Raw genomic sequence first — 15,260 nt, 5'->3', positions numbered from 1 at the left:
CTCAGCATTTTTAAACATGAGGCATCCCTCAGAAAATGCCAGCTCTTAGCTTTCATTTATTTTTTTTGACCATGGAAAAATAATAGAGCGAGTCTTGTGTTCAAAGGACTCAGAAAGATCACTGCAGGTCAGAATGTTTTTGACGCTATGGATTTCACAATTTGAAAGCTCTGGGTTTATCTTTGTGAATTGTGTAGACGTTTGCACATCTAACAGTGCTAGTATGGGGCAGCACCCTATGGTACTTTTTAAAGCAGGAGTGGTCAACCTGAGGTACAGCTGCTGCAAGTGGCATGGGCAGCCTCTGGTGCACACAGCAGGTTGGGGAGGGGACAGGCAGCACATTGGCAGTGCAGAAAGCAAAGCAGCAAATCAGGTAGGAAGCACAGGGCAGGAAGCAGAGCAGCAGATCAGGCAGGGAAAGGGGATTGTAGTGGCACTTGAGGGTATGGGGCTTATTTGTGGCATGGTTGTCAACAAGGTTGGCCTTCATTGCTTTAAAAGATCATATAGCACCCTAAGGTGTCATGGAACCATGGTTGAGTATCACTGAATTAAACAAATAGATACCTGGGTTAAAATTAAAATAGATTAGGAGAGCAGATGTACCACCAGTACCTTTTCTTGTGTAGTTACTTGCTTTGAGGAATAGCTTTCCCCAGAGTGGAGTGACTTCTATTGGTCTAAGTCTGGGGCATCTTATACCCCATTCATTTTTACTATGGAATAAATCGATTTACATCTAGAATTTTTTTAAGCAGTTAAGGAAATACAGACATGTTGCTATAAAAAATATACCTGACTTCAAAAGTTCAGATTTTGCATGGAGTTTATCTTTAATGAGCTGTAGTGTCCTTGGAAAGCATTAGCTTTGGATTTTGTAGATATGTCTGTTTGAAAGTGGTGTGAAACACGTAGGATAAATTACAAGCAAGTTAAAGTTTTTGCTTTGAAACAACTGCAAAATTAATTATGCATATATTTCATTCATGCTTACCACAATCCATCAAGCACAACAGCAACTTGACCAAAAACTGACTTTGTGTGCCTATTCACTAGCAAGTTGGAGACTCTTTTTTCTTAAAAGAAAGGCAATAGTACAAAAACTAAGAAAATCAAATGTTAAAACTAGGATTAATATAAGACTGGGACTTTCCTGATGAGTATTTGACTTCTTAATGGTTCTATTAAAAAATTAGCTTAACCAGTAAAATAAAATACAACATGGTTAAAAACTAATAACATTATATTCCTGCTTAATCTGTACAGTTGGATTTATAGGGCAATTGAGCCTAATTTGGGGGTAGAAGACTTGGAATTTCCAGACTCCTGCTTGCTTAAATTCTGAACCTGAGCACAGTGTTAGTGCTAGTTTTTTACACTCAGCCTTTCAGTAAAAGCACTTGAATTCCACTTGTTTCATATGAGCAGACAGGTCTAACATTCTGATCTTTGTCTTGCAAAGAGGGGTTGGAAGGTATGTGGGGAGTTTGAATCTAACAGTTGAGGCATGATGTTTTGTTGTTGTGTGTGACTTGTTTTGGATCGTGACAAGTCAGGATCTGAGCCATAAATTTCAGTTGTACCTGATGTTTGTAACTGTCCATTGGCCACTTGAGATAATTAATTGGTCTCATGTCCTGATTAACCATCTTTGATTTCTTTGTTTCTCAGACTGTAAAGAAGAATTTGAACAAGTCCCTAAAAGAAGTAGAAGAGCCAGAGGAGCAGAAGGATATTGAAAAAGTGACAATCACCAAAGTGTTTGATTTTGCAGGTGAAGAGGTCAGGTGAGTGCTTGCCCTGAGCTCCAAGTAGTCATACCTGGAGTTGATTCGAACCCTTAACATTTTGTGCTGAAAGGCCGGATGTTTAGCATAGAGCAAAGCCAAGCCAGATGTGTATGTTTCAGCATATCATTACAATTCTGGTATTCAACATAATCAACTCTTTGACTACAAATTCTACTGCAGTTCTGTTGTAATTCATATGGGGTATGGGACCTTGTGAGTCCTTCAGAGGGGAAACAGTGGGTTAGTAGCATCCTATTTCAGCTCAAAGCTGTTTTAAAACTGACATGAGACCTTGGGCTGGGCTATTATGGGCTATTTGCAAGTCAGTGTTCAATTGACTGTGTGATCTGAGGCACTAGTACTCGTGTCTTTAAAAGCCTTTAGTTAGCAAGGAGTGGCTTATTGCTTGGACTCCTTCACATCCTAGAAACAAACGGTATTTTGAGAGGGGGGGGGGAATACCTTTTTATTGGACAAATTGAATAATTCGCAGATGTTAGATAATTCTTCAGGCACAAAGTGCCCTTTTTCAGGTCTGGGAAAGAAGCAGATATATAGTCTTCTTGTCACTAAGTCTTGGAATACATACTAGACACAAACTGATTGAGAGGCATGAATATTTTTTAATGAAATGTGATGAATTAGAATTATCTTTTGAAAGAGGAAAGTTGGTATTAAACAGGTTTATAAATAAGTCAGAGCTGCAAGATCCTTTTAAGTGTGCCCCACTGCTGGGCTGGGCCTAAGCTGCTGGGGGAGGCAAGGTGGGCTGTACTTTGGAAGCTTCCCAGGAAAGTGCCTGAGAGAGCCCTGGGCAAGCTGGCTTGGTAGGAGTCAGGCAAGGGGAACACAGTGCTGCAGGCAGGGAAAGGCAGGCTCCTATGGGGGTGTGCTGGTTTTTGAAATGGGGAAAGGTGGATGCCCCATCCTGGGCTTTTGCCAGTGTCTCCTTGGGAATCCACGGAGGTTTTTTTTGACTGTACCCAGCCCTGAATCCTGGAGTGACATGGGGGACAAAGCAGGAAAAGGTATTTTATGTAGGGGGAAATACTGCTCTTACAGTCTTGGGGATGTGAGAATGGGGTGATGGGCACATAGCCCTCAGGCTCCGCCTCTACTCTGCAACCTCTGTGACTTCTTTTATCTGTGGCATTGTTGCCCTGTGGGGTCAGGCCAACTCTCAGGATCTCAATATTGTGCTGTTAGGAGGGACACACACACACACACACACACACACACACACACACTTTTCTCTCTCAACTCAGGCACTTACACATCCAAACCAGCCTGGGCACATGCATACCTATCACCAATTCAAGCACACACACTATATACTCCAAAAGTTGGACAAAAATCAATTGTCCATACCCACACAGTCAGTACACATATATGATCACTAATTTGTATATGTTGCATACAATGATATAGAGATCTCTCTCTGTCTCATTTTATGTGTGAGTGAGAATTATACCTCATACCTGTAGAACTCATACCTGTGAGTGTGTGTGAACTGGTGAGTAAGTTCCTAACTTAGTATGGTATGTATGCGTGTGCTTGGGGTACCTGGGATACCTGAGGGAAGGTTAAGGTGAGAGAGTTAAAGTGTAGGGAGTGAAAGTTGCCAGAACTGGGATTAGAACTGGTGGACTAGAGAGAAGCTGGGCTGAGGAACTGAGGGTTGTGGTTACTTAAGGTCAAGTGGCCCCAGGATTACTTGAGGTCACTGGTACAAGGGGAAAAGCCTGGTGACAAGGAGGAGACAGCCAGGAAAGAAACTGAGACAGAAACCTGGAAGCTCAGGGAAAAGGCAGTGAGGACAAGGCAATAACAGTGGCAGAGATCTGGCAAAAAGGCAGTGTGGATAAGCCAGTGGCAAAGAAACAGGGTTTGCAGGCAGAGAAGAGTTCAGGACAGGTGTTGGAGGTGGCAGTGAGCCAGAAGCAGGAGAGGGAAAAATGAGACAGAAGTTAAAGGGGTGAGGAGCAGAGATTGGAGCAGGGCCGGAACCGTAGTAAAGCAAAACACAACTCAGGGGTCCAAATAACAGGGGTTTTTTTTAAACAGACAACACGCTACACAGCCCCATGAAGTTATCGGTACGCGCGCACAATGGCAGCAGGAGAAAGAGACTCAGTGGAAGGGTTGGAGTCCAGGTAGGGAAGAGAAGCAGAGTCCAAGTCCTCGGTTGAAGAAGGGGTGGGGGGTGATAGCTACCTATCCATGCTGGAAAGGGGTCGTTGTACAGAGGAGGGTCTCTGGCAGGGCCTCTGGGTGGATAGGTGGTGTGGCATGGTGCTGGTCCAAATGGAGAGGGCACCTCCAGGAGTCAGTCTTCACTACCCCTTTTTATGGGGTAGACTACCTATGATCTCCTATGGGGAGGGCCTGTACAGGCAATGTTCCAGAGGGCTCCAGGTGTTCTTACTGAGCATGTGCAGCCTTGGCACAATGGTGGGTTGCCTCATCTTTTGTTTCTTGAATGCTGAGGGTGGTTCCAATGGCTGGGTTGTTGGTCCAGGTATTGGTTTTGATGGTTTGGTCATTCAGAGGGAGCTATTTTTAGACGTACTACCATTGTCTCTCAAGCACTCTCATTCATCCCCAATCATCCAGGAACCAAGTTACATAGGAGGGGTAGGTATGAGTCATGGGTTACATAACAGGGCATGGGGAAAAGATGGAGACTTGACAAACAAAATGGAAACTTGACATGACTTATGCTAACTTACATATGTAGGCCTAAATTATATAGTATCAGTAAAACAGTAATATAGAACAGTAAAAATCAATATAAACATCATACTTGTACAATATAAAGAAGGAGAAAAAAAACCAAAACAAATACAACTTGCTACCAAAATAAAATGCTGAAGCTTATCCTATGTCTTAGCTCACTTATACTTATCTACAGGCAATAGAGAGGGAGAGAAAGTCAGAAATGGTTGGGGAAGAATGCATTTTAAAAGGAGAGGAAAAAAAAAAAAGAAACTGGGGGTTTTGCTACCGTATTAGCAATCTTGCTGGTCAGAGATACCTAGTCTACTTCCCCCCACAACTCCCCTGCCCCCTTCTCCCTTGAACAAGTAGAGGAGGATTGTTGATCCCTGATGGAATGCCAGGTTCCTTGGGAAAGCTGTAGCAGCTTTTACTGGCCCTGGAGTGGTGGGGAGGGGTCTGTGCCCCTTCTGCTGCTTTGGAGGTGAGTCAGTGGGAGGAACTAAGACTAAAGCAGCAGAAATAGACTTACCTTCTCTGAAATGGGGCTATACAAGATGGGCATTTTAGGGAAGGAAATGCTGAGGCATGGAGACTCAGTTGGCTTGATGAGAGAGCCAGGGCTCTAAGACGGGTGGGCAAAATGCGGCCCATGGGCCAGATGTGGCCCTCCAGGCCATTGTCCGGCCTGTGGGGCCCCTAAAAATTTAGAAAATTAATATATATTCTGCTCCTGGCTGCCTGTCATGTGGCCCTCGATGGCTTGCCAAAACTCAGTAAGTGGCCCTTCGCCTGAAATAATTGCCCACCCCTGCTCTAAGAAGACTCCATGGTGCTTGCCTCACCATGTGGGGGACATCTCAAGTGGACCGCATGGGTGCAAGTAATTGAAAGTCTATATGAATTTCCTGAGGCGATCTGACAGTACAGCGTAGGGGTAGAGTAGGGAATCCCGTCTAGATAGACGAACAGAGACCTTTGCTCTTGGTTGTAGTGTTTGGTTGCATCCCAAGACATGGCCAGGGAATCCAGCTTATGGGCTAAGATGGGGTGGGCAAAATACGACACGCGGGGCCTCTAAAAAATTTTAGAAAATTAATTTTTATCTGCCTCTCACTGCCTGTCAAAGATGACAGGCAGGCAGCAGCAGCAGGAGTCTGTGGCAGAGCAGCAAGATGAGACCACCTCCATCCCCTGTCCCCCTTCCCCCTCTCACCCTCAGCCCCAAACCAGAAGCCTCTGCAGCTTCTGGCCTCGTGACCCTGGAGTGGCTCCCCACCCCTGTCCGAGTAGAAAGTAAGGCAAGATTAGATGGAGGCCGGGAAACCGCTGGAACAGCCCAGTGGCTGGAAGCCCTGTGATGCTTCCTGGCCCAGGCTGGAAGTGGCGGGGTGGAAGTGGAATGAAGTTGCTGCAGCGAGGTGGGGGGGCCCGCGGGGTATGGCGGGAGCACGTGCCACAGCTGCTGCTTCTCACCGATGCCAACCCGGCCGGGCCCTCGTCCTGAGTGGCACGCGGGAAAACAGTGGCTGGGCTGGCTTTGCTGCATGCTGCTCAGGACGGGACAGGCCCAGTCGGGTCGGCACTGGCGAGAAGCAGCAGCTAAGCCATGTGCTGCTTAGGACCAGCTTGGCTGTGGCTTCCCCTCCCTAGTGCCAGCCTGGCCAGGCCTGAGAGGCATGCAGCAAAGCTGCAGTTTCTACTTTACCTCTGCTGGCCCGTTCCAAGTGGCACGCGGCTCAGCTGCCGCTTCTCCTCTCCAGTGCCAACTCGGCTGGGCCTGTTGCATTCCAAGCAGCAGGCAGAGAAGCAGAGACTTTGCTGCGTGCTGCTCGGGACGGGATGAGACCAGCTGGGTCAGCACCGGCAAGGAGAAGCAGCCGTTGAGCCATGTGCCACTTCCCCACACCCCTTGGGATGGGTTGGCACCAGAGAGGCAAAGCTATGGCTGAGCCTGTGCCAAGCAGCATGCTAGGAAGTGGAACATGGCTCAGCTGCCACTCCTCACTGGTGCTGACCCGACCAGGTCTGTCCCATCCCGTCCTGTCCCAAGCAGCATGCACCAAAGCTGGCCCAGTTGCTCCTTCCCTGCGTGCTGCTCGGAATGCAACAGGCCCGGCCGAGTCAGCACCAGTGAGGAGAGGCAGCGACTGAGCTGTGTACCACTTGGGACTGGATGGGCCAGGCCAGCGGAGGTCAGTGTGCAGCTTTGCACAGCTGTTCCCAGAGCCCTGTGGGCTTCTGCTGTGGCCTGGGGGACTCTGCCTCACTTGTGCTGTGCCCAGTGTGCATAGAGGCTGAGCCGGGAGCCCCCTAAGCGTGATGTCCTGCCCCTGCCAGGCAGCATCCTCTCATAGGCAGGGCGGTTGCGCCCCATCCCACAATGCTGTGTGGGTTAGGCCAGGCTCTGCTTTGGGTGCCACTGGGGGCCTAGCTGTGACCCAGCCTATGGAGGTCTGAGGCAGCCCCCACTCCCCTCCTGGCCCCCCCTCTCCTCCAGCTGCCACCTTCCCAAGGGCCTGGCCAGACCAGTCTACCGGCAGTGCTTCCCCCTGCGCTTGCTTCTCCCATGCCTCTCTTTCCCTCTCCCTCCTTCCTTCCCTCTCTCCTCTTCTTTCTTCCTTCTTCTCTCATCCCTCTATGAAGTTTTATTTATGGTCATCAAGTTTAGAATTTTTAGAAAACCTGATATTTACCATAAAACGGAAACATTTATGATTATGAACTATATTAATATTCAGTGCTTCCTGCCACATACCCATCTGCCCCAGTTTTGTTTTTTTGGCATGCCGGCACTCTGTTGCCTTAAAAGGTAGTCATTGTGGGGTTTTTGGCACTCCAGCCAAAAAACATTGCCTACCCCTGATACAGACCATGTGACAGAGTGTAACTTCCAGTTCCAAGGCCATACTACCCCCTCCCAAAAGGAGTACTTCCAGGGGCAAAGGGAGGGACTTCTGGTGGCCAAGGAGTAAGGTTTAAGGAGCAGGACTTCTGGTCACCATCTTGTGGTCAGAGGACGGGGTAGCTGTCAAGGGGCGGGGCTACCCACATGGCCCTCGATGGCTCACCAAAATTTGTGAAGTGGCCCTCCAGCCAAAATAATTGCCCACCCCTGGGCTAAGATCTTACTTGACAGGGTGCTGTGTGTCTTTGGGGAGAATCAGGTACACAGATCCCTGCCAGCTCTGTGTCCTGCCAGATCCCCTTGCAGGAGGTGGGGATGATGGGGACTGTGCCTTTTAATGCATATTTCTTATCCATGTCATGGTGTAAAGCTGCCAAAATGTTGCCTTTAACAGAGCGACTCTGTGCCACCCTGTGCCTCTGGAATGCTACATTAGTTGTACACAAACAACCTCTCCACAGATCTCATAAACTGGGCTAATATGGCAAGTATTGTACTTACTCAAATCTAAGTTGACCCTGAATTAAACACGACTTCCCCCCAGTAATTAGATTCTTTCCGTGGAAGGCTTATAAATTTGTTATAACTTTTCATGTATAGAATCTAATAGCCAGGGGGTTGTCTTTAATTCATTGCCCTTACTGCTGCAGAGGAGTAGAGAGTGGGGGACAGATGGTGCAGGGAGGTCAAGCAACTTGCCCCTGCTTATGCCTGCCCCTGCCCCCTACCCCAGCCTTGGGTCTTTTCTCTTCTCCTCTCCTCTCCTCTTCCCCCCCCCCCTTTTGCTTTGTACTGGTCTGCCCTTTCCCCATTGTAGCCTGGGGCACAGAGCATAATCCCAGCCCAGCCCCTGTGAACTGGTGCTACAGACTGGGCTGGGGCTGTTCTCGGTGCCTAAGGTTACAGTGTGTGCAAAGCCTGCCAGCGCAAAACAAGAGTAAATGTGGGGTGAGAGGGGCAGGTGGGAACAGAGGCTGCATGGGGGACGGGGATGTGGTGGGGTATAGAGGCTGGAGCCCAAACCACAGCAGCCACCTGCTTCTCCCTGCCTGCTCCCCTTCCCCCGCACTGCCCTTGTACTTGATTCTAAGACAAGGGGCTCCTCACCCCCACGTTAAATGGGGAGGGAAACCTCATCTTAGAACTGAGTAAATATGGTACCTTCTTTAGTGAGGCTGTTGGCTTTGGACCATTTCTATATGATACCTGCCCAAATACCAGTCCTCAAAGAATCAACTCTTATCTTTGTATGGGACTTCCTCAATTAAGAACTGTTGCCCTCCCCCCATCCTGTAACATTCAGTTGCTTTGCAAAAAGATATAGCAGAGCATCTAGTAGGACAATTAGAAGGCCTTTTCCTTCATATTTTAAGCATTTAGGCTGCTGACAGATGTGAAACCCCTCCCTCCCCCCCCAAAAAACAAAACAAAACTATGCTTTACAGAAAGAGGCAGCGCATTAGTTCAACCTGGCTCCACAGCATCTGTATAGATGACATGCTTCATCGGGGATTTTGGTGCTTTTATCTAAAAGCTGATTCAATCAGCTTTTAGATGAAAGCTCCAAAAAAGTGCTGCTGATGTGCCTGATCTATACAAATGTTGGGGGAGCCAGATCAAACTAATGCAGTGACTCTTCTGGACATGTACTGGGCTCAGTGCAGGGGCACATGGGGATTAAAGTACTCTTTTGGTTTCGTTGGGTGGTAGATTTTTGGTGTTTTTACAGCTATAAGCATCCTTAAATATCACAGAGGTTGGCATATTAGAAATGTATTAAATTGGTACTGAGAAGCTTTGGAGCAGCTCTCATGTTGGTGAAGCTTGCGTGACTCCTGGCTACATTATGGACTGGTTAAAATAATTATGTCAGGATGCAAAACCACTGTGTGAACAAAGGAAAAATCTCTGCCCCTTGAAATGGATTAGTTGTTGCAAATTAAATATAAAATACGTGGTTTTTAGTTCCCCAGCAGGGGGCAGGCAGGCTACAGCAGTACAGCAGCAATCTCATCTAACCAAGGAGAGGGAAAGAGATTAGCTACGGGGGATGTCATTGTATGAGGAAAGAATGAAAGGACAGTAAACCAGTCAAGTTACTTGTCCATTTTTCTCAATAGGATTGGAATTTTGGACTAATAGAAACCTTGTATGTATTGTGAAAAGTTTCTGTCTTTACAGATGGTAATGAGTCAGCTTTACAATATCTCTGTGCTTTTTTTTTAGATATATATAACATAGAATCATAGAAAATTAGGGTTGGAAGGGACCTCAGGAGGTCATCTAATCCTACCCTCTGCCCAAAGCAGGACCATCCCCAACTAAATCATCCCAGCCAAGACTTTGTCTAGCCGGGTCTTAAAAACCTCCAAGGATGGAAATTCCACCACTTCTCTGGGTAAACTGTTCCAGTGTTTTACTACCCTACTGGTAAGAGTTTTTATTAAAATCAAACCTAATCTAATTTCCCTTGCAGTTTGGGACCATTGCTCCTTGTTGTATCATCTGTCACTGCTGAGAACAGTCTCTTTTCATTGTCTTTTGAACCCCCCTTCAGGTAGCTGAAAACTGCTATTAAATCCCCTCAGTCTTCTCTTCTCTAGACTAAATAAGCCCAGTTCCCTCAGTCTTTCTTCATAAGTCATGACTTGCATCTTTCAGCCCCCTCACCAGTTTTTGTCCCCCTCCACTGGACTCTCCAATTTGACCATATCCTTTCTGTAGTGGGGGGCCCAAAACTGAGCACAGTACTCCAGATGTGGCCTCATCAGTGCTAATACAGGGGAAGGATCACTTCCCTCAATCTGCTGGCAATACTCCTACCAATGCAGCCCAGTATGCCATTAGCCTTCTTGGCAACAACAGCACACTGTTGGCTCATATTTATCTTATTATCCACTGTAATCCCCTGGTCCTTTTCTGTAGAGCTGCTGCGCAGCCAGTCAGCCTCCAGCCTATTGGTGCATGTTATTGTTCTGTCCCAAGTGCAGGACTTGGCATTTCCTTGTTGAACCACATTACATTCTTTTTTGGCCCTATCCTCCAGTTTGTCTAGGTCACTCTGAATCCTAGCCCTACCCTCCAGCGTATCTACTGCTCCCCCCCAAGCTTGGTGTCATCTGCAGACTTGCTGAGGGTGCACTCTATGCCATCTTCCAGATTGTTGATGAAGATGCTGAACAAAACCGGCCCCAGGACCAAACCCAGGGGCACGCTATTTGATACCAGCTGCCAACCAGACATCAAGCCATGGATTACTACCCTCTAAGCCCAATGCTTCAGCCAGTTTTTTCTCTCCGCCTTGCCGTCCATTCATCCAGTCCATACTTTCTTAGCTTGCCTGTGAGAATGTTGTGGGAAACCAAATCAAAAGCTTTGCTAAAGTCAAGGTACACCACATCTGCCGGTCTCCCTGCATCCACAGAGCCAGTCATCTCATCATAGAAGGCAATCCGGTTGGTCAAGCATGACTTGCCCCTGGTAAATCCATGCTGACTGTTCCTAATCACCTTTTTCTTCTCCAAGTGCTTAGAAATGGATTCCTTGAGGATGTGCTTCATAATTTCTTCAGGGACTGAGGTGAGGCTGACCGGTCTATAGTTCCCCGGATCCTCCTTTTTCTCTTTCTTAAACATGGGCACTATGTTTGTCCTTCTCCAGTCATCTGGGACCTCTCCCAATTGTCATGAGTTTTCCAAGATGATGGCCAGTGGCTCTGCAGTCACATCAGTCAGCTCCCTCAGCACCCTTGGGTGCATCCCATCCAGCCCCATGGACTTGTATATGTCCCACTTTTCTAAATAGTCCCTAACCTGTTCTTTTGCCACTGTTGGCTGCTCTCCTTCTCTCCAAATTGTGCTGCTTGGTGCAGTAGTTTGGGAGCTGACCTTGCCTGTAAAGACTGAGGTGAAAAAGGCATTAAGTACTTCAGCCTTTTCTGCATCCTTGACTAGGTTGCCTCCCCCATTCAGTAAGGGACCCACACTTTCCCTGATCTTCCTCTTGTTACTGACACGCTTGTAGGAACACTTTTTGTTACCTTTCACATCCCTTGCTAGCTGCAACTCCAGTTGCACTTTGGCTGTTCTGACTTCATCCCTGCATGCCCGGGCAATACTCTTATATACCTCCCTAGTTGCTTGCCCAAGTTTTCACTTCTTATACGCTTCTCTTTTGTGATTTAGTTTAGTGAAGAGTTCCCTGTTAGGTCCTTCTATCTCAGCAAACATAGCTTAAAGCCCTCTCACTAGGTTAGTGAGCTGATCTGAGGGAAGAGCATCTTCACATCTGGTGGATCCTGTCTCTTTCTAGCAGTCCTCCTTGGGACGTCATTCCGTGGTCAAAGAAGCCAAAGCCCTACTGGCAACACCATCTGTGTAGCCATGCAGTCATCTGCAAAATAGGCCTGCCCCTGTCCAGCCCTTCTCCATGACCAGAATGATCAAGGAGAATACCACCTTTACCCTTGCATCCCAAGTCCTTTAGTCACTTGATCTGGCAGTATGATTGGTGCCCACATGGGTGAGCAGCAGCCTGGGGTAATGAGTCTCGGTAATCCTAATGTAACATCACAGATCCAGACTCTGGGCAAGCAGCAGACCTCCTGAGACAACCTGTCAGGTTGGCAGATGGATGCCTCTGTTCCCCGCAGAAGGGAATCTCCAATCACCACCGCCTGTCACTTCTTGGTGGGAGTGGTCTCGATCTTTTTCCACCTTGGGGAGTCCTGGCTTGTTCTCCGCCCCCAGTAGAATGTGCACTTCCCCTCTGCTAGGGCTCCATATCTGTTCTCCAGGCAGACTGCTGCAGGTGCAAATGCCTTAGTTTGCTGCCAGAGGTCACAAGCTTCCAGCTTCCACCTTCCTGTGAGTCCATGTCCTCTCCCTTCTGTAGCGCTGCCTTTGACAGTCCTTCTTCCACAGTCTTATGAAGAGAGGCTGCAAGCCATGGGACTCTTCAGCCTGGAGAAGGGCAGGCTCAGGGGTGACTTGGTGGCAGCCTAATAAGTACATAAGGGGTGTGCATCAGGATCTGGAGGAACACCTGTTCATCAGAGCACTCCAGGGGATGACAAGGTCCAATGGTCACAAACTCCTGCAAGACTGTTTTAGGCTGGACATAAGGAAAAACATTGTTGTCCGAGCCCCCCAAGGCCTGGAACAAACTCTCCCCCAAAGGTGGTGCAAGCACCTACTCTGGCTACTTTCAAGAAACATTTGGATGTTTATCTTGCTGGGATCCTTTGACCCCAGCTGACTTCCTGCCCCTTGGGCAGGGGGCTGGACCTGATGATCTTACAAGGTCCCTTCCAGCCCTAATGTCCTATGAAGCATTGAATTGATAAAGTCCTCGTGCTGGAGGATACTTTGGAGCCTTGCCACTTCTTCCTGTAGCTCTTGCCTGCTGCCTGAGGGATACCACCAGGAGGCACTGGTCACATTGCAGGCATGCTCTCATTGGAAAGACCCTGAAAGCCATAGTCTCCACAGTGCCAAACCAGGACCTGGATGGAAGCTTCAGTGGTGAGTGGTCCTGCCTGGACAGATACCTCACTGGTGCAAGAAGAGGCAGTGGAAATAGTTGTGGCCTTGTGCTGTCCTTCAGTCATTTCCTTGGTCTCTTAATCCACTACTTCTCTCTTGCTGGCCTTCTTCCAAGCAGACCTTCCCTAGCAAATTCACCTGTACACTGGCCTGTTTACTGTTCCTTGATGCTGAAATGTTCCTTTTTTCCCTGCTTCTTCTCACCAAGCTTAAAGGCTCCCCTTCAAAGAGAGGGGCAACAAACTGACCTGCAAATTGCTTGCAAACTTCTTGCCTTGTTTCTTGCCCCTGTTCACTCACTTGGTGATACTCGTCTGCCTTCTGGGAAGAGAAGAAGAAAGCTTTCTCAAGGTCATATAAACATTTACAACAGAATCACAGATAGAATGTGGTGCTCCAGACACTTGGTCTGTGCTCTGTTTGGTCATACTGCTTGTTTCTAATTTTTCAGAGTGCTAAGGTGTTTATATCACACTTGAAATCTTGGTATTTGTACATATATCACACCCACACACAATGCAGTTGAAATCCTACTGGCCAATCAGATGAGAATAGTTTAATCAATAGTGCTGCAGGGTGCTAATATGAAGCACATGCTGACGCTTTGATATTGGAGTCAAATGCAACATTGCAGAATCTCATTCCCACTTCTTTACAGAAGGATTCTTTATTCCCTGATGATATACAGGATTCTGTTAACTGGCTTTCAGGATACTGCTCAACTAGAGATATGAGAAGCTAATGCCACATGCCTCAGAAATCTGAGGGGTGCGAATCTGCAATGTTGTTGCAGATGCACAGACTATGCACTGAGGTCTAGGCTTAATACTTGAATAGTTTAAAGAAGGATTTTGATTATTAGACAAACTTCCCATGTCAGCTTATTTATGAGCACCAACATTTCATGTGTGGAAGAGAGTGTTTGAACAGATTATTTTTTTTAAAGTCATCTACCAAAGCTAGCAGAATTGTAGCCTGAACACTTCTCCTTTCCTGGCTTCATAGAATCACAGAAAGTTAGGGTTGGAAGAGACCTCAGGAGGTCATGTAGTCCAACCCCTGCTCAAAGCAGGACCATCCCCAACTAGATCAAGCCAGCCAAAACTTTGTCTAGCCAGGTTTTGAGAACTTCCAAAGATGGAGTTTTTACCACCTCTGGGTAACCTGTTCCAGCGTCTTACTACCCTCCTTGTGAGAAAATTCTTCCTAATATCTAACCTAAACTTCCCTTGCTGCAACTTGAGACCCTTGTTCCTTGTTCTATCATCTGCCACCACTGAACAGTCTAGCTCCATCCTTTTGAACCCTACCTTCAGGTAGTTGAAGGCTGCTATTAAGTCCCCTCTCAGTCTCCTCTTCTGTAGACTAAATGCGTCCAGTTCCCCCACTCTTTCTTCATAAGTCATGACTTATGTCCTTCAGCCCTCTCACCATTTTTGTTGCCTTCTGCTGGACTCTCTCCAATTTGCCCAAAACTGAACATAGTACTCCAGATGTAGCTTCAACAGTGCTGAATAGAGGGGAATAATCACTTCCCTTGACCTACTGGCAACACACCTGTCATTGCAGCCAGTATGATATTGCCTTCTTGGCAACAAGGGCGCACTGCTGGCTTATATTCAGCTTATTGTCCACTGTAATCCTCAGGTCCTTTTCTGCAGAGCTGTCGCCCAGCCAGTCACCCCCCCAGCCTGTACTATTCTGTCCTAAGTGCAGGACTTTGCACTTTTCCTTGCTGAACCTCATGAGATTTGTTTTGGTCCAGTCCTCCAGTTTGTCTAAGTCACTCTGAATCGTAGCCCTACCCTGCAGCATATCTACTACTCCCCCTAGTTTGGTGTTGCCTTCAAACTTGCACTCTGCCATCTTCCATGTCATTGATGAAGACATTGAACAAAACTGGCCCCAGGACCAACCCCTGCGATACTGCACTTGATACTGGCTGCCAACTAGACATCAAGCCTTTGATTACTACTCTGAGCATGATGCTTCAGCCAGTTTTCTATCTACCTTATAGTCCATTCATCCAGCCCATCTTGGGTGGAGGGAGGAAGGGGGCAGGTCTCATCTGCATTTGTCCTCTAGGTGTGAAATCAGTCTGAGCCGTCAGTATAGGCCACTTATGGTGTATCCATTATCGTAATAGCTAGATCTTGCACAATGGTCTAAAGCAGCGGTTCCCAATCTGTGGTATGGGTACCACCAGTGGTGTGGAGACAACCTGTCAGTGGTATGCATTAACAGATTTATTATAATTACTTTATGTGACAAAAATTTGCTGGTGGTACTTAAGGTTATATC

General features: G+C 47.3%; 1 protein-coding gene across 6 annotated transcripts in view; it reads left to right on the top strand.

Annotated features, from left to right (window-relative positions):
- Positions 1–15,260, top strand: part of CFDP1 (craniofacial development protein 1) — a 255,468-nt gene that overhangs the window by 11,780 nt on the left and 228,428 nt on the right. For all 6 annotated transcript variants that reach the window (XR_009455228.1, XR_009455227.1, XR_009455230.1 and 3 more), the window contains exon 4: positions 1,675–1,790. Coding sequence is in view for 3 of the 6 variants with exons in the window: in XM_059713733.1 (XP_059569716.1) it covers positions 1,675–1,790 (116 nt within the window). In the remaining 3 variants the exon portion in view is untranslated. The remainder of the gene's footprint in view (positions 1–1,674; positions 1,791–15,260) is intronic.

The sequence above is a fragment of the Alligator mississippiensis genome, chromosome 10, assembly GCF_030867095.1.
Source record: "Alligator mississippiensis isolate rAllMis1 chromosome 10, rAllMis1, whole genome shotgun sequence".
Classification (NCBI taxonomy): domain Eukaryota; kingdom Metazoa; phylum Chordata; order Crocodylia; family Alligatoridae; genus Alligator; species Alligator mississippiensis.
Note: the sequence above shows the minus strand (reverse complement) of the source record. Positions and strands in the feature narration are given on the sequence as shown.